The sequence below is a fragment of the Dendropsophus ebraccatus genome, chromosome 3 (assembly GCF_027789765.1).
Source record: "Dendropsophus ebraccatus isolate aDenEbr1 chromosome 3, aDenEbr1.pat, whole genome shotgun sequence".
NCBI classification, from domain to species: Eukaryota; Metazoa; Chordata; class Amphibia; order Anura; family Hylidae; genus Dendropsophus; species Dendropsophus ebraccatus.
Genome location: NC_091456.1, coordinates 201,488,229 through 201,503,548, shown reverse-complemented (window position 1 = coordinate 201,503,548; position 15,320 = coordinate 201,488,229). Strand labels below are relative to the sequence as shown.

Genomic DNA, 15,320 nt, shown 5'->3' with positions numbered 1-15,320 from the left:
TTACCTACCAACCCTTCTCCTATGTCACTATCCTTACCTACCAACCCTTCTCCTATGTCACTATCCTTACCCACCAACCCTTCCCCCATCACACTTACAGACATTTCTTAGAGATTAGAACCCAGAGCAGGTAGGGAAGACACTGCTCACAACTTATGGACTTACCTCATGATAAGGATACTGGCCATCCCGCACATCAGCAATGTGAGCCCAGCCCCAAGCGCCACCATGGCTAATGTGGAGAGAGGAGCTGAGAAGAAAGAACAATAAGACGAGACCTGGCCTCCATTTTTTTTTTGAGACATGGGAGATGCGGGTCACTTACTCTTAACACATGAGGGGTCATCAGTATCAAATACGCAGGGAGGGCTGTCTGAGGGGGGGGAGCCTTTGAGCCACAGGATTGGTATGCCTGTCCAGTTAATTTGCTTTGCTATCCCATCGTAATGTGCAACAACCTACAGAAAAGGAGACAAGAGTGACTGGGAGCCATAGGGCACTAAACTAGGCATCTAGATATCCCGACCAGTGTCGGACAGGAGCTTACAGCAGCATGGGCCTAACTACCTACAGGAAATAAGACAAGAGTGACTGGGAGCCATAGGGCACTAAACTAGGCATCTAGATATCCCGACCAGTGTCGGACAGGAGCTTACAGCAGCATGGGCCTAACTACCTACAGGAAATAAGACAAGAGTGACTGGGAGCCATAGGGCACTAAACTAGGCATCTAGATATCCCGACCAGTGTCGGACAGGAGCTTACAGCAGCATGGGCCTAACTACCTACAGGAAAGGAGACAAGAGTGACTGGGAGCCATAGGGCAACATACTAGGCATCTAGATATCCCGACCAGTGGTGGACAGGAGCTTACAGCAGCATGGGCCTAACTACCTACAGGAAATAAGACAAGAGTGACTGGGAGCCATAGGGCACTAAACTAGGTATCTAGATATCCCCACCAGTGGTGGACAGGAGCTTACAGCAGCATGGGCCTAGCTACCTACAGAAAAGGAGACAAGAGTGACTGGGAGCCATAGGGCACTAACCTAGGCATCTAGATATCCCGACCAGTGTCGGACAGGAGCTTACAGCAGCATGGGCCTAACTACCTACAGAAAAGGAGACAAGAGTGACTGGGAGCCATAGGGCACAGAGGAGTCTGAAATAAGGGGCAGTGAAGAGTCTTGATGAGGGGGATAATAGAGCAGCCTGGGGAGAGGGATGGTGGAGGAGTTTTGAGGGGGAGAAAAGTCTTTGGAAGAGGAACAGTTGAGGTGTGTGGAGGAGAAGCACAGAGAAGTCTGGGAGGACTAAGGGTTGTGAACTGAGATCGGAGAAGGGAATAGAGTCATCTGGTGGGGACAGAGGAGACTGGAAGAAGAAGACAGAAGGGTCCTGAAGTGTCAGAGGTGTCTTCACGAGGGGGGAAGAAGGGTCCTAAGGGACAGGTGTAGCGGAGGAGAGGCTCCGGGGATGACATGTTGAATTTCTTAAGTAAAAATTTCTAGTTTCAGGGAAAGTAATCTCTTTGCTATAAACTATTAGTTGAGCCGGGGGATCCCAGACATACATCACATGACTGAGGAGGGGGGAGATGGTGGAGCCCTCTTATCAGGAGAACAACATGTGGAAAATACCAGGAGAATTAACTCATAGATTTCTGGATCCTTCCTATCTACTCAGTAAATATGCTAGGATGGCACTACCCTAAGGGCCCTATTACACCAGCAGATTATCTGACAGATTATCTCACAGGCCAGGAACAGACTAAAGGCCCTAGTACACGGAATGATTATCGGCCGTTATAGACGATAATCGTCTTGTGGATTAGAACACATGAACGATGTCGGCTGACCGTTGTAGTCGTTTGTCGTTCAACATGTTGAAAGACAAACAACTAATATAGCAGCGATCTGCTGCCGTCGCTCTGTGGAATAGGAGGCAGCAGACTGCCGCTGTATGCTATGGGCTGCCCGAACAATCCAGGCACGCGCTCAATCACTCAGGCAGCCCCCCCCCCCCCCCCCAAACCGAGCGGGCAATGAGGAGCAAACAAGCGCTGAGCTCTCCTCTTTTCAAATCCATTCCTGGCTTTGGCTTAAAAAATCTGTCAGATAATCTGTTTATGTAATAGGGCCCTAAGAATCTAATATCAGTTGCTAGAGGAGGACAGATCCATTGTGTTATGGAGGAGATGTAGATGTTATGGAGGAGATGTAGATGTTATGGAGGAGATGTAGATGTTATGGAGGAGCTGTAGGTGTTATGGAGGAGATGTAGATGTTATGGAGGAGATGTAGATGTTATGGAGGAGATGTAGATGTAGATGTTATGGAGGAGCTGTAGATGTTATGGAGGAGCTGTAGATGTTATGGAGGAGCTGTAGATGTTATGGAGGAGATGTAGATGTTATGGAGGAGATGGAGATGTTATGGAGGAGATGTAGATGTAGATGTTATGGAGGAGCTGTAGATGTAGATGTTATGAAGGAGATGTAGATGTTATGGAGGAGATGTAGATGTAGATGTTATGGAGGAGATGTAGATGTAGATGTAGACATTATGGAGGAGCTGTAGATGTTATGGAGGAGCTGTAGATGTAGATGTTATGGAGGAGCTGTAGATGTTATGGAGGAGATGTAGATGTTATGGAGGAGATGTAGATGTTATGGAGGAGCTGTAGATGTTATGGAGGAGCTGTAGATGTAGATGTTATGGAGGAGATGTAGATGTTATGGAGGAGATGTAGATGTTATGGAGGAGATGTAGATGTAGATGTTATGGAGGAGATGTAGATGTAGATGTTATGGAGGAGATGTAGATGTAGATGTTATGGGGGAGATGTAGATGTAGATGTTATGGAGGAGATGTAGATGTTATGGAGGAGATGTAGATGTAGATGTTATGGAGGAGATGTAGATGTTATGGAGGAGATGTAGATGTAGATGTTATGGAGGAGATGTAGATGTAGATGTTATGGAGGAGCTGGAGATGTTATGGAGGAGCTGGAGATGTTATGGAGGAGCTGGAGATGTTATGGAGGAGATGTAGATGTAGATGTTATGGAGGAGCTGTAGATGTTATGGAGGAGATGTAGATGTTATGGAGGAGATGTAGATGTAAATGTTATGGAGGAGCTGTAGATGTTATGGAGGAGCTGTAGATGTTATGGAGGCGATGTAGATGTTATGGAGGAGATGTAGATGTTATGGAGGAGATGTAGATGTTATGGAGGAGATGTAGATGTAGATGTTATGGAGGAGATGTAGATGTAGATGTTATGGAGGAGCTGGAGATGTTATGGAGGAGCTGTAGATGTTATGGAGGAGATGTAGATGTTATGGAGGAGATGTAGATGTTATGGAGGAGATGTAGATGTTATGGAGGAGATGTAGATGTAAATGTTATGGAGGAGCTGTAGATGTTATGGAGGAGCTGTAGATGTTATGGAGGTGCTGTAGATGTAGATGTTATGGAGGAGCTGTAGGTATTATGGAGGAGATGTAGATGTTATGGAGGAGCTGTAGATGTTATGGAGGAGATGTAGATGTAGATGTTCTGGAGATGTAGATGTAGATGTTATGGAGGAGATGTAGATGTTATGGAGGAGCTGTAGATGTTATGGAGGAGCTGTAGATGTTATGGAGGAGATGTAGATGTAGATGTTCTGGAGATGTAGATGTAGATGTTATGGAGGAGATGTAGATGTTATGGAGGAGATGTAGATGTAGATGTTATGGAGGAGCTGTAGATGTTATGGAGGAGCTGTAGATGTTATGGAGGAGATGTAGATGTAGATGTTATGGAGGAGATGTAGATGTTATGGAGGAGATGTAGATGTAAATGTTATGGAGGAGCTGTAGATGTTATGGAGGTGCTGTAGATGTAGATGTTATGGAGGAGCTGTAGATGTAGATGTTATGGAGGAGATGTAGATGTTATGGAGGAGATGTAGATGTTATGGAGGAGATGTAGATGTTATGGAGGAGATGTAGATGTTATGGAGGAGCTGTAGATGTAGATGTTATGGAGGAGATGTAGATGTTATGGAGGAGATGTATATGTAGATGTTATGGAGGAGCTGTAGATGTTATGGAGGAGCTGTAGATGTTATGGAGGAGATGTAGATGTAGATGTTATGGAGATGTAGATGTAGATGTTATGGAGGAGATGTAGATGTAATGGAGGAGATGTAGATGTTATGGAGGAGCTGTAGATGTAGATGTTATGGGGGAGATGTAGATGTTATGGAGGAGATGTAGATGTTATGGAGGAGCTGTAGATATTATGGAGGAGATGTAGATGTTATGGAGGAGCTGTAGATGTTATGGAGGAGCTGTAGATGTTATGGAGGAGATGTAGATGTTATGGAGGAGCTGTAGATGTTATGGAGGAGATGTAGAGGTTATGGAGAAGATGTAGATGTTATGGAGGAGGTGTAGATGTTATGGAGGAGATGTAGAGGTTATGGAGGAGATGTAGATGTAGATGTTATGGAGGAGCTGTAGATGTTATGGAGGAGATGTAGATGTTATGGAGGAGATGTAGGTGTAGATGTTATGGAGGAGCTGTAGATGTTATGGAGAAGATGTAGATGTTATGGAGGAGATGTAGATGTTATGGAGGAGATGTAGATGTTATGGAGGAGATGTAGATGTTATGGAGGAGATGTAGGTGTAGATGTTATGGAGGAGCTGTAGATGTTATGGAGAAGATGTAGATGTTATGGAGAAGATGTTATGGAGGAGATGTAGATGTTATGGAGGAGATGTAGATGTTATGGAGAAGCTGTAGATGTTATGGAGGAGATGTAGATGTTATGGAGGAGCTGTAGATGTTATGGAGGAGCTGTAGATGTTATGGAGGAGATGTAGATGTAGATGTTATGGAAGAGATGTAGATGTTATGGAGGAGATGTAGATGTTATGGAGGAGATGTAGATGTAGATGTTATGGAGGAGATGTAGATGTTATGGAGGAGATGTAGATGTTATGGAGGAGATGTAGATGTTATGGAGGAGCTGTAGATGTTATGGAGGAGCTGTAGATGTTATGGAGGAGATGTAGATGTTATGGAGGAGATGTAGGTGTTATGGAGGAGATGTAGATGTAGATGTTATGGAGGAGCTGTAGATGTTATGGAGGAGCTGTAGATGTTATGGAGGAGATGTAGATGTTATGGAGGAGATGTAGCTGTTATGAAGGAGGTGTAGATGTTATGGAGGAGATGTAGATGTTATGGAGGAGATGTAGATGTTATGGAGGAGCTGTAGATGTTATGAAGGAGGTGTAGATGTTATGGAGGAGCTGTAAATGTTATGGAGGAGCTGTAGATGTTATGAAGGAGATGTAGATGTTATGGAGGAGATGTAGATGTAGATGTTATGGAGGAGATGTAGATGTTATGGAGGAGATGTAGATGTTATGGAGGAGATGTAGATGTTATGGAGGAGATGTAGATGTTATGGAGGAGATGTAGATGTAGATGTTATGGAGGAGATGTAGATGTTATGGAGGAGATGTAGATGTTATGGGGGAGATGTAGATGTTATGGAGGAGCTGTAGATGTTATGGAGGAGCTGTAGATGTTATGGAGGAGATGTAGATGTTATGGAGGAGATGTAGATGTTATGGAGGAGATGTAGATGTAGCTGTAGATGTTATGGAGGAGCTGTAGATGTTATGGAGGAGCTGTAGATGTTATGGAGGAGATGTAGATGTAGATGTTATGGAGGAGATGTAGATGTAGATGTTATGAAGGAGATGTAGATGTTATGGAGGAGATGTAGATGTTATGGAGGAGATGTAGATGTAGATGTTATGGAGGAGATGTAGATGTTATGGAGGAGATGTAGATGTTATGGGGGAGATGTAGATGTTATGGAGGAGATGTAGATGTTATGGAGGAGCTGTAGATGTTATGGAGGTGCTGTAGATGTAGATGTTATGGAGGAGATGTAGATGTTATGGAGGAGATGTAGATGTTATGGAGGAGCTGTAGATGTAGATGTTATGGAGGAGATGTAGATGTTATGGAGGAGATGTAGATGTAGATGTTATGGAGGAGATGTAGATGTTATGGAGGAGATGTAGATGTAGATGTTATGGAGGAGATGTAGATGGAGGAGATGTAGATGTTATGGAGGAGATGTAGATGTTATGGAGGAGCTGTAGATGTTATGGAGGAGCTGTAGATGTTATGGAGGAGATGTAGATGTTATGGAGGAGCTGGAGATGTTATGGAGGAGATGTATTTACCCCTTGTTAGCCCTTTATTTTAAGGTAATCTCTCTTGCTTTCAAGGTGGTAAATGTGTGAAATCCAATCATTTTTGGGGTGGTACACGTATGTTGTGGGACAATCCTACCTGGAAGTGGCCACTGTTTTGGTCGGCCATTGTCCAGAGGTCAAAGTCTGTGTTGCGGTCATTGCTCTTGTCCATGCTGACAGTACCTGTGATACCTACGGGGGAGAAGAACTGGGACAGTAACTTTGGAGGAACAGGTATTATTCCCAGCATCCTTACTAAATAGGTCCACCATTCTGCACAAATTCCCAGCTCACCACGCATGCTTCGCTCCTGGATCTTTTGCACAATCCGGATTCCATCCTTTGGTGATCCCCCTTCTTGTAACGTCTCATTCAGAGCCAGGGCATAGAGGAGCACGCCATCATAGAAGCATCCGGCAATAAGATTCATCTGCAGAGAGTTGGCCATTATAGGTCACTGCAATGTCATAAGTAATGGGATTTGCTGTGTTCTGTCACTACAGGTAATGGGATCTGCTGTGGTTGGCCGTTACAGGTAATGGGATCTGCTGTGGTTGGCCGTTACAGGTAATGGGATCTGCTGTGGTTGGCCGTTACAGGTAACGGGATCTGCTGTGGTCGACCGTTACAGGTAACCGGATCTGCTGTGGTCGACCGTTACAGGTAATGGGGTCTGCTGTGGGCGTTTTCTACAGGTAACGGGATCTACTGTGGTCGGCCTCTACAGGTAACGGGATCTGCTGTGGTCGGCCTCTACAGGTAACGGGATCTGCTGTACGCGGTTTCTACAGGTAAAGGGATCTGCTGTGGGTGGTCGCTACAGGTAACAGGATCTACTGTATTTTGGTCGATACAGGTAACAGGTGAGCTGCTATGATCAATTTTGATAGGTAACAGGGATCTGCTGTGATAGGAACAGAACGCACATTGTTTATATGTTACCTACGTGGTGGGCGCACAGAGTGGGCACCTACCAGAGAATAGTTTAGCTCCACCTTGAACTCTTCTTTACATCGGTGGATCAGGTTCTTCTGGAAGGCCAAGTATTCCGGGGTCTGAGGCTCATGGTAGGAGATCACCAGGACAGTCTGAGGGAAAGAAACAGACATATGGAGGGCGGGGCTGTGACAATAGTGGCGGGAAGGTGTACACCAATGAATAAAGACAAGTTAAGGGCCCTTTTATTTGCCCAATTGGCCACATTGACGCTTGCAGGTAGAACCTTTAAACGCGATTAATCGTGTGGCCATTAAAACATATCCCCTGTGTTTACATGTGCAGCCGATCACAATGATTCAACAAACCACAAGAGATCAAATCAGGTGATCGCTAACCATTTAGGGCATGTGCGCACTATGGAAATCACGAGTAAAACTCTCCATGGATTCCATCGCTCCATCGTTCATTCTTCAGGTGGACGGCAGAATCCGCCTGACCATGGAGTCCATGGGACAGGCAGAGCGTGAAGCGAGAGTGTGCCGGGTGGGGGGTGGGGGTGAGGGCAACCGACTGAATCTGTGGCAAGATTTAGGCGTGATTTCCGTAGTGTCCACATACCCTAACACTGCCTGATTATCGAGTGAATGAGTGGCCCTAGGAACGCTCGGCTAATGTAAGAGGGCCTTAGGAATGGAGTGACCGGTGCCAGAGCGGCAAAGAGTCATCACCTCTCTGATCATTCATCCCAACCCTGGTAACCAATCATGGAGTGACCAATGCTGGAGCGGCAGTGATCACATTTCACTGACCCCTGACCCAAACCCTATGTACTGTTGACCACTTATCACTGACAATGACGTGACCAATGCTGGAGCGGCACAGTCATCACCTGTCACTGACCCCTGACCCGAGCCCTATGTACTGGTGACCACTTATAACCGACCATTGAGTGTCCAATGCCAGAGCGGCATAGTCATCACATGTCACTGACCCGAGCCCTACGTACTGGTGACCACTTATAACCGACCATGGAGTGACCAATGCCAGAGCGGCAGTCATCACCTGCCACTGACCCCTGACCCAAACCCTATGTACTGGTAACCACTTTTAACTGACCATGTAGTGACCAATGCTGGAGCGGCAAAGTCATCACATGTCACTGACCCCTGACCCGAGCCCTATGTACTGGTGACCACTTATAACCGACCATGGAGTGTCCAATGCTGGAGCGGCACAGTCATCACATGTCACTGACCCCTGACCTGAACCCTACGTACTGGTGACCACTTATAACCGACCATGGAGTGTCCAATGCCAGAGCGGTACAGTCATCACATGTCACTGACGCCTGACCCGAACCCTACGTACTGGTGACCACTTATAACCGACCATGGAGTGTCCAATGCTGGAGCAGAACAGTCATCACGTCACTGACCCCTGACCCGAGCCCTATGTACTGGTGACCACTTATAACCGACCATGGAGTGTCCAATGCCAGAGCGGTACAGTCATCACATGTCACTGACGCCTGAACCGAACCCTACGTACTGGTGACCACTTATAACCGACCATGGAGTGTCCAATGCTGGAGCGGAACAGTCATCACGTCACTGACCCCTGACCCGAGCCCTATGTACTGGTGACCACTTATAACCGACCATGGAGTGTCCAATGCCAGAGCGGTACAGTCATCACATGTCACTGACGCCTGAACCGAACCCTACGTACTGGTGACCACTTATAACCGACCATGGAGTGTCCAATGCTGGAGCAGAACAGTCATCACGTCACTGACCCCTGACCCGAGCCCTATGTACTGGTGACCACTTATAACCGACCATGGAGTGTCCAATGCCAGAGCGGTACAGTCATCACATGTCACTGACGCCTGAACCGAACCCTACGTACTGGTGACCACTTATAACCGACCATGGAGTGTCCAATGCTGGAGCGGAACAGTCATCACGTCACTGACCCCTGACCCGAGCCCTATGTACTGGTGACCACTTATAACCGACCATGGAGTGTCCAATGCCAGAGCGGTACAGTCATCACATGTCACTGACGCCTGAACCGAACCCTACGTACTGGTGACCACTTATAACCGACCATGGAGTGTCCAATGCTGGAGCGGAACAGTCATCACATGTCACTGAGCCCTGACCCGAGCCCTATGTACTGGTGACCACTTATAACCGACCATGGAGTGTCCAATGCTGGAGCGGCACAGTCATCACATGTCACTGACCCCTGACCTGAACCCTACTTTCTGGTGACCACTTATAACCGACCGCGGAGTGACCAATGCTGGAGCTGCACAGTCACTGACGGACCATGAAAATCAAAGGCCTTTGGGGTCTGGGTGATAGCACCGAGGGGAGTTACTGGGGGCAGTACTGGGCAGCCATAAGACTGTGGTTACTAGATGTAATATCAGGAGTCTCCCGCTCATGTCGCCCCATCTCCTCCCTGTCATCAGATATCAGGGTCACTGGCATCTGGAGGACACTGTACGGCGGCGGGGGAGTCTGGAGGACACTGTACGGTGGCGGGGGAGTCTGGAGGACACTGTACGACGGCGGGGGAGTCTGGAGGACACTGTACGACGGCGGGGGAGTCTGGAGGACACTGTACGATGGCGGGGGAGTCTGGAGGACACTGTACGACGGCGGGGGAGTCTGGAGGACACTGTACGACGGCGGGGGAGTCTGGAGGACACTGTACGACGGCGGGGGAGTCTGGAGGACACTGTACGACGGCGGGGGAGTCTGGAGGACACTGTACGACGGCGGGGGAGTCTGGAGGACACTGTACGACGGCGGGGGAGTCTGGAGGACACTGTACGACGGCGGGGGAGTCTGGAGGACACTGTACGATGGCGGGGGAGTCTGGAGGACACTGTACGACGGCGGGGGAGTCTGGAGGACACTGTACGATGGCGGGGGAGTCTGGAGGACACTGTACGACGGCGGGGGAGACTGGAGGACACTGTACGGCTTATGTGTGTGTGATGTCAGTATGGTGTCAGTGTGTGTGTGTGATGTCAGTATGGTGTCAGTGTGTGTGTGATGTCAGTGTGTGTGTGTGTGATGTCAGTATGGTGTCAGTGTGTGTGTGTGTGATGTCAGTATGGTGTCAGTGTGTGTGTGTGTGTGTGTGTGATGTCAAAATGGTGTCAGTGTGTGTGTGATGTCAGTATGGTGTCAGTGTGTGTGTGTGTGTGTGTGATGTCAGTATGGTGTCAGTGTGTGTGTGTGTGATTTCAGTATGGTGTCAGTGTGTGTGTGTGTGTGTGTGTGATGTCAGTATGGTGTCAGTGTGTGTGTGATGTCAGTATGGTGTCAGTGTGTGTGTGATGTCAGTATGGTGTCAGTGTGTGTGTGTGTGTGTGTGATGTCAGTATGGTGTCAGTGTGTGTGTGTGTGATGTCAGTATGGTGTCAGTGTGTGTGTGATGTCAGTATGGTGTCAGTGTGTGTGTGTGTGATGTCAGTATGGTGTCAGTGTGTGTGTGTGTGTGTGTGATGTCAGTGTGTGATGTCACTGTTGTGTCAGTGATGGCCGTTAGGGCCTAACCTGGAAGCTAATATTCTCCCTTGAGGTCCTGTGTTGGGGGAGCCCCCTCATATGTGGTGTATCAGGGTTACCTTGAAGGCCTCTTTCAGTTCCTCCTCATGGGTCTGGTTACTTTGCCAGGGTTTGTAGGCGTCTCTGCTCCCATCTGAACGTAAACTTTCACCAAACACGTCCACGTAGAAGAAGACATAGTCACCATTGGTTAACTTCTCCTTGTGGGCCTGCAGCATGATCATGTGGAGCATCTCCAGGGGGCCGCAGATGTAGATTACTGCAGAAGAAGACAACAGAAGGTTATAGGGACCCGGCACAGGTGGGAGCACAGGGGAGGTAGTGGGGTCCCGGAGGTTATAGGGCCCCTGCACAGAGCCCACCCCAGCCAGGTGGGAGCACAGGGGAGGTAGTGGTGTCCCAGAAGTTATAGGGCCCCTGCACAGAGCCCACCCCAGGGGAAATAGCTGTCAGGGGTACAGAACGTTCCGGTATATGGAGGAGGATTGGGGGAGATAGCTGTCAGGGGTACAGAACGTTCCGGTATATGGAGGAGGATCGGGGGAGATAGCTGTCAGGGGTACAGAACGTTCCGGTATATGGAGGAGGATCGGGGGAGATAGCTGTCAGGGGTACAGAACGTTCCGGTATATGGCGGGATCAGGGGAGATAGCTGTCAGGGGTACAGAACGTTCCAGTATATGGAGGATGATCGGGGGAGATAGCTGTCAGGGGTACAGAACGTTCCGGTATATGGAGGAGGATCGGGGGAGATAGCTGTCAGGTGTACAGAACTTTCCGGTATATGGAGGAGGATCGGGGGAGATAGCTGTCAGGGGTACAGAACGTTCCTGTATATCGGTGAGGATCAGGGGAGATAGCTGTCAGGGGTACAGAACGTTCCAGTATATGGAGGATGATCGGGGGAGATAGCTGTCAGGGGTACAGAACGTTCCAGTATATGGAGGATGATCGGGGGAGATAGCTGTCAGGGGTACAGAACGTTGCGGTATATGGCGGGATCAGGGGAGATAGCTGTCAGGGGTACAGAACGTTCCGGTATATGGAGGAGGACCAGGGGAGATAGCTGTCAGGGGTACAGAATGTTCCTGTATATGGAGGAGGATCAGGGGAGATAGCTGTCAGGGGTACAGAACGTTCCGGTATATGGCGGTATCGGGGGAGATAGCTGTCAGGGGTACAGAACGTTCCGGTATATGGAGGAGGATCGGGGGAGATAGCTGTCAGGGGTACAGAACGTTCCGGTATATGGAGGAGGATCGGGGGAGATAGCTGTCAGGGGTACAGAACGTTCCGGTATATGGAGGAGGATCAGGGGAGATAGCTGTCAGGGGTACAGAACGTTCCGGTATATGGCGGGATCAGGGGAGATAGCTGTCAGGGGTACAGAACGTTCCGGTATATGGAGGAGGATCGGGGGAGATAGCTGTCAGGGGTACAGAACGTTCCAGTATATGGCGGGATCAGGGGAGATAGCTGTCAGGGGTACAGAACGTTCCGGTATATGGAGGAGGATCGGGGGAGATAGCTGTCAGGGGTACAGAACGTTCCGGTATATGGCGGTATCGGGGGAGATAGCTGTCAGGGGTACAGAACGTTCCGGTATATGGAGGAGGATCAGGGGAGATAGCTGTCAGGGGTACAGAACGTTCCGGTATATGGCGGGATCAGGGGAGATAGCTGTCAGGGGTACAGAACGTTCCGGTATATGGAGGAGGATCGGGGGAGATAGCTGTCAGGGGTACAGAACGTTCCGGTATATGGAGGAGGATCGGGGGAGATAGCTGTCAGGGGTACAGAACGTTCCTGTATATCGGTGAGGATCAGGGGAGATAGCTGTCAGGGGTACAGAACGTTCCAGTATATGGAGGATGATCGGGGGAGATAGCTGTCAGGGGTACAGAACGTTGCGGTATATGGCGGGATCAGGGGAGATAGCTGTCAGGGGTACAGAATGTTCCTGTATATGGAGGAGGATCAGGGGAGATAGCTGTCAGGGGTACAGAACGTTCCGGTATATGGCGGTATCGGGGGAGATAGCTGTCAGGGGTACAGAACGTTCCGGTATATGGAGGAGGATCAGGGGAGATAGCTGTCAGGGGTACAGAACGTTCCGGTATATGGCGGGATCAGGGGAGATAGCTGTCAGGGGTACAGAACGTTCCGGTATATGGAGGAGGATCGGGGGAGATAGCTGTCAGGGGTACAGAACGTTCCAGTATATGGCGGGATCAGGGGAGATAGCTGTCAGGGGTACAGAACGTTCCGGTATATGGAGGAGGATCGGGGGAGATAGCTGTCAGGGGTACAGAACGTTCCGGTATATGGCGGGATCAGGGGAGATAGCTGTCAGGGGTACAGAACGTTCCGGTATATGGAGGAGGATCGGGGGAGATAGCTGTCAGGGGTACAGAACGTTCCGGTATATGGCGGGATCAGGGGAGATAGCTGTCAGGGGTACAGAACGTTGCGGTATATCGGTGAGGATCGGGGAGATAGCTGTCAGGGGTACAGAACATTGCGGTATATGGCGGGATCAGGGGAGATAGCTGTCAGGGGTACAGAACGTTCCGGTATATCGGTGAGGATCGGGGGAGATAGCTGTCAGGGGTACAGAACGTTGCGGTATATCGGTGAGGATCGGGGGAGATAGCTGTCAGGGGTACAGAACGCTACGGTATATGGCGGGATCAGGGGAGATAGCTGTCAGGGGTACAGAACGTTCCTGTATATGGAGGAGGATCGGGGAGATAGCTGTCAGGGGTACAGAACGTTCCGGTATATGGAGGAGGATCGGGGAGATAGCTGTCAGGGGTACAGAACGTTCCGGTATATGGAGGAGGATCGGGGGAGATAGCTGTCAGGGGTACAGAACGTTCCGGTATATCGGTGAGGATCGGGGGAGATAGCTGTCAGGGGTACAGAACGTTCCTGTATATGGAGGATGATCGGGGAGATAGCTGTCAGGGGTACAGAACGTTCCGGTATATGGAGGAGGATCGGGGGAGATAGCTGTCAGGGGTACAGAACGTTTCAGTATATGGAGGAGGATCGGGGGAGATAGCTGTCAGGGGTACAGAACGTTCGGGTATATGGTGGTATCAGGGGAGATAGCTGTCAGGGGTACAGAACGTTCCGGTATATGGCGGGATCAGGGGAGATAGCTGTCAGGGGTACAGAACGTTCCGGTATATCGGTGAGGATCGGGGGAGATAGCTGTCAGGGGTACAGAACGTTCCGGTATATGGCGGGATCAGGGGAGATAGCTGTCAGGGGTACAGAACGTTCCGGTATATGGAGGAGGATCGGGGGAGATAGCTGTCAGGGGTACAGAACGTTCCGGTATATGGAGGATGATCGGGGAGATAGCTGTCAGGGGTACAGAACGTTTCAGTATATGGAGGAGGATCGGGGGAGATAGCTGTCAGGGGTACAGAACGTTCCTGTATATGGCGGGATCAGGGGAGATAGCTGTCAGGGGTACAGAACGTTCCGGTATATGGAGGAGGATCGGGGGAGATAGCTGTCAGGTGTACAGAACGTTCCGGTATATGGAGGAGCATCAGGGGAGATAGCTGTCAGGGGTACAGAACGTTCCGGTATATGGCGGGATCAGGGGAGATAGCTGTCAGGCAGCTGAGCTGTTCTTTTCTGGGGTCTCCTTCCTGCTGTCTCTTTCTAGTTTATAGTAAGCAGTCCCTTACGCCTCTCTCTCCTATGAGCTTCACATTCCAGACAGTCTCGGTACCAGATGGCAACACTTTCCCTTCCCCAGAGACAGCATCGGGGGGGCCGGAGGGGCCGGAGAGTCGTGTGTCTAATATCCACAATATTCAGCTCTCCGACCCATGACACACGCAGAGCGCACTCACACGCCAACTCTCTACACCAACATATGTGCTTCATTAACACGCTACATGTACTACTGGTATCAGACCAGTGGGGGCGCTGCACCTGATGGCTCTCCTGAAGAGGGTGGCAGAGTTCTACAATCAATAGAAGATGCTGACGGCAGACAAGGATGTAGAGTGCTCGGGGTCTAACAGGATTAGGGGAGGGGCACATCCGGATCAATAGCGCCGCATTATGTAACCAGAGAGCCACTTCCTCTCAGCACTTTATAGATCCATCCCAGGAGGCTCCTGGCAGAGAGCTTAACCCTCCATGTGCTGAGGACCAGCACCATCTACTCCGCTCCAGGTGGCAGCATCAAAGGGAAGATGGTGGAGAGACCAGCTGTAATGAGGCGAGCCCAGAGAAATCACTGTGACTAGCAGGGGGGGGGGGGGGGGCACTGGATGGCGTATGGCCCCACTGGCCCAAGAGGCTCCCGGCAGAGAACGTAACCCTCCATGTGCTGAGGACCAGCACCATCTACTCCGCTCCAGGTGGCAGCATCAAAGGGAAGATGGTGGAGAGACCAGCTGTAATGAGGCGAGCCCAGAGAAATCACTGTGACTAGCAGGGGGGGGGGGGGGGCACTGGATGGCGTATGGCCCCACTGGCCCAAGAGGCTCCCGGCA

General features: G+C 49.8%; 1 protein-coding gene across 1 annotated transcript in view; it reads right to left on the bottom strand.

The window, feature by feature from the left end:
- NPR2 (natriuretic peptide receptor 2) overlaps positions 1 to 15,320 on the bottom strand; it is a 103,258-nt gene that overhangs the window by 63,314 nt on the left and 24,624 nt on the right. Inside the window, exons 2-7 of the mRNA XM_069963384.1 lie at positions 10,857 to 11,056; positions 7,246 to 7,359; positions 6,566 to 6,701; positions 6,369 to 6,463; positions 326 to 458; positions 166 to 250 (exon numbers count right to left, since the gene is read on the bottom strand). Coding sequence (XP_069819485.1) covers positions 166 to 250; positions 326 to 458; positions 6,369 to 6,463; positions 6,566 to 6,701; positions 7,246 to 7,359; positions 10,857 to 11,056 — 763 coding nt within the window. The remainder of the gene's footprint in view (positions 1 to 165; positions 251 to 325; positions 459 to 6,368; positions 6,464 to 6,565; positions 6,702 to 7,245; positions 7,360 to 10,856; positions 11,057 to 15,320) is intronic.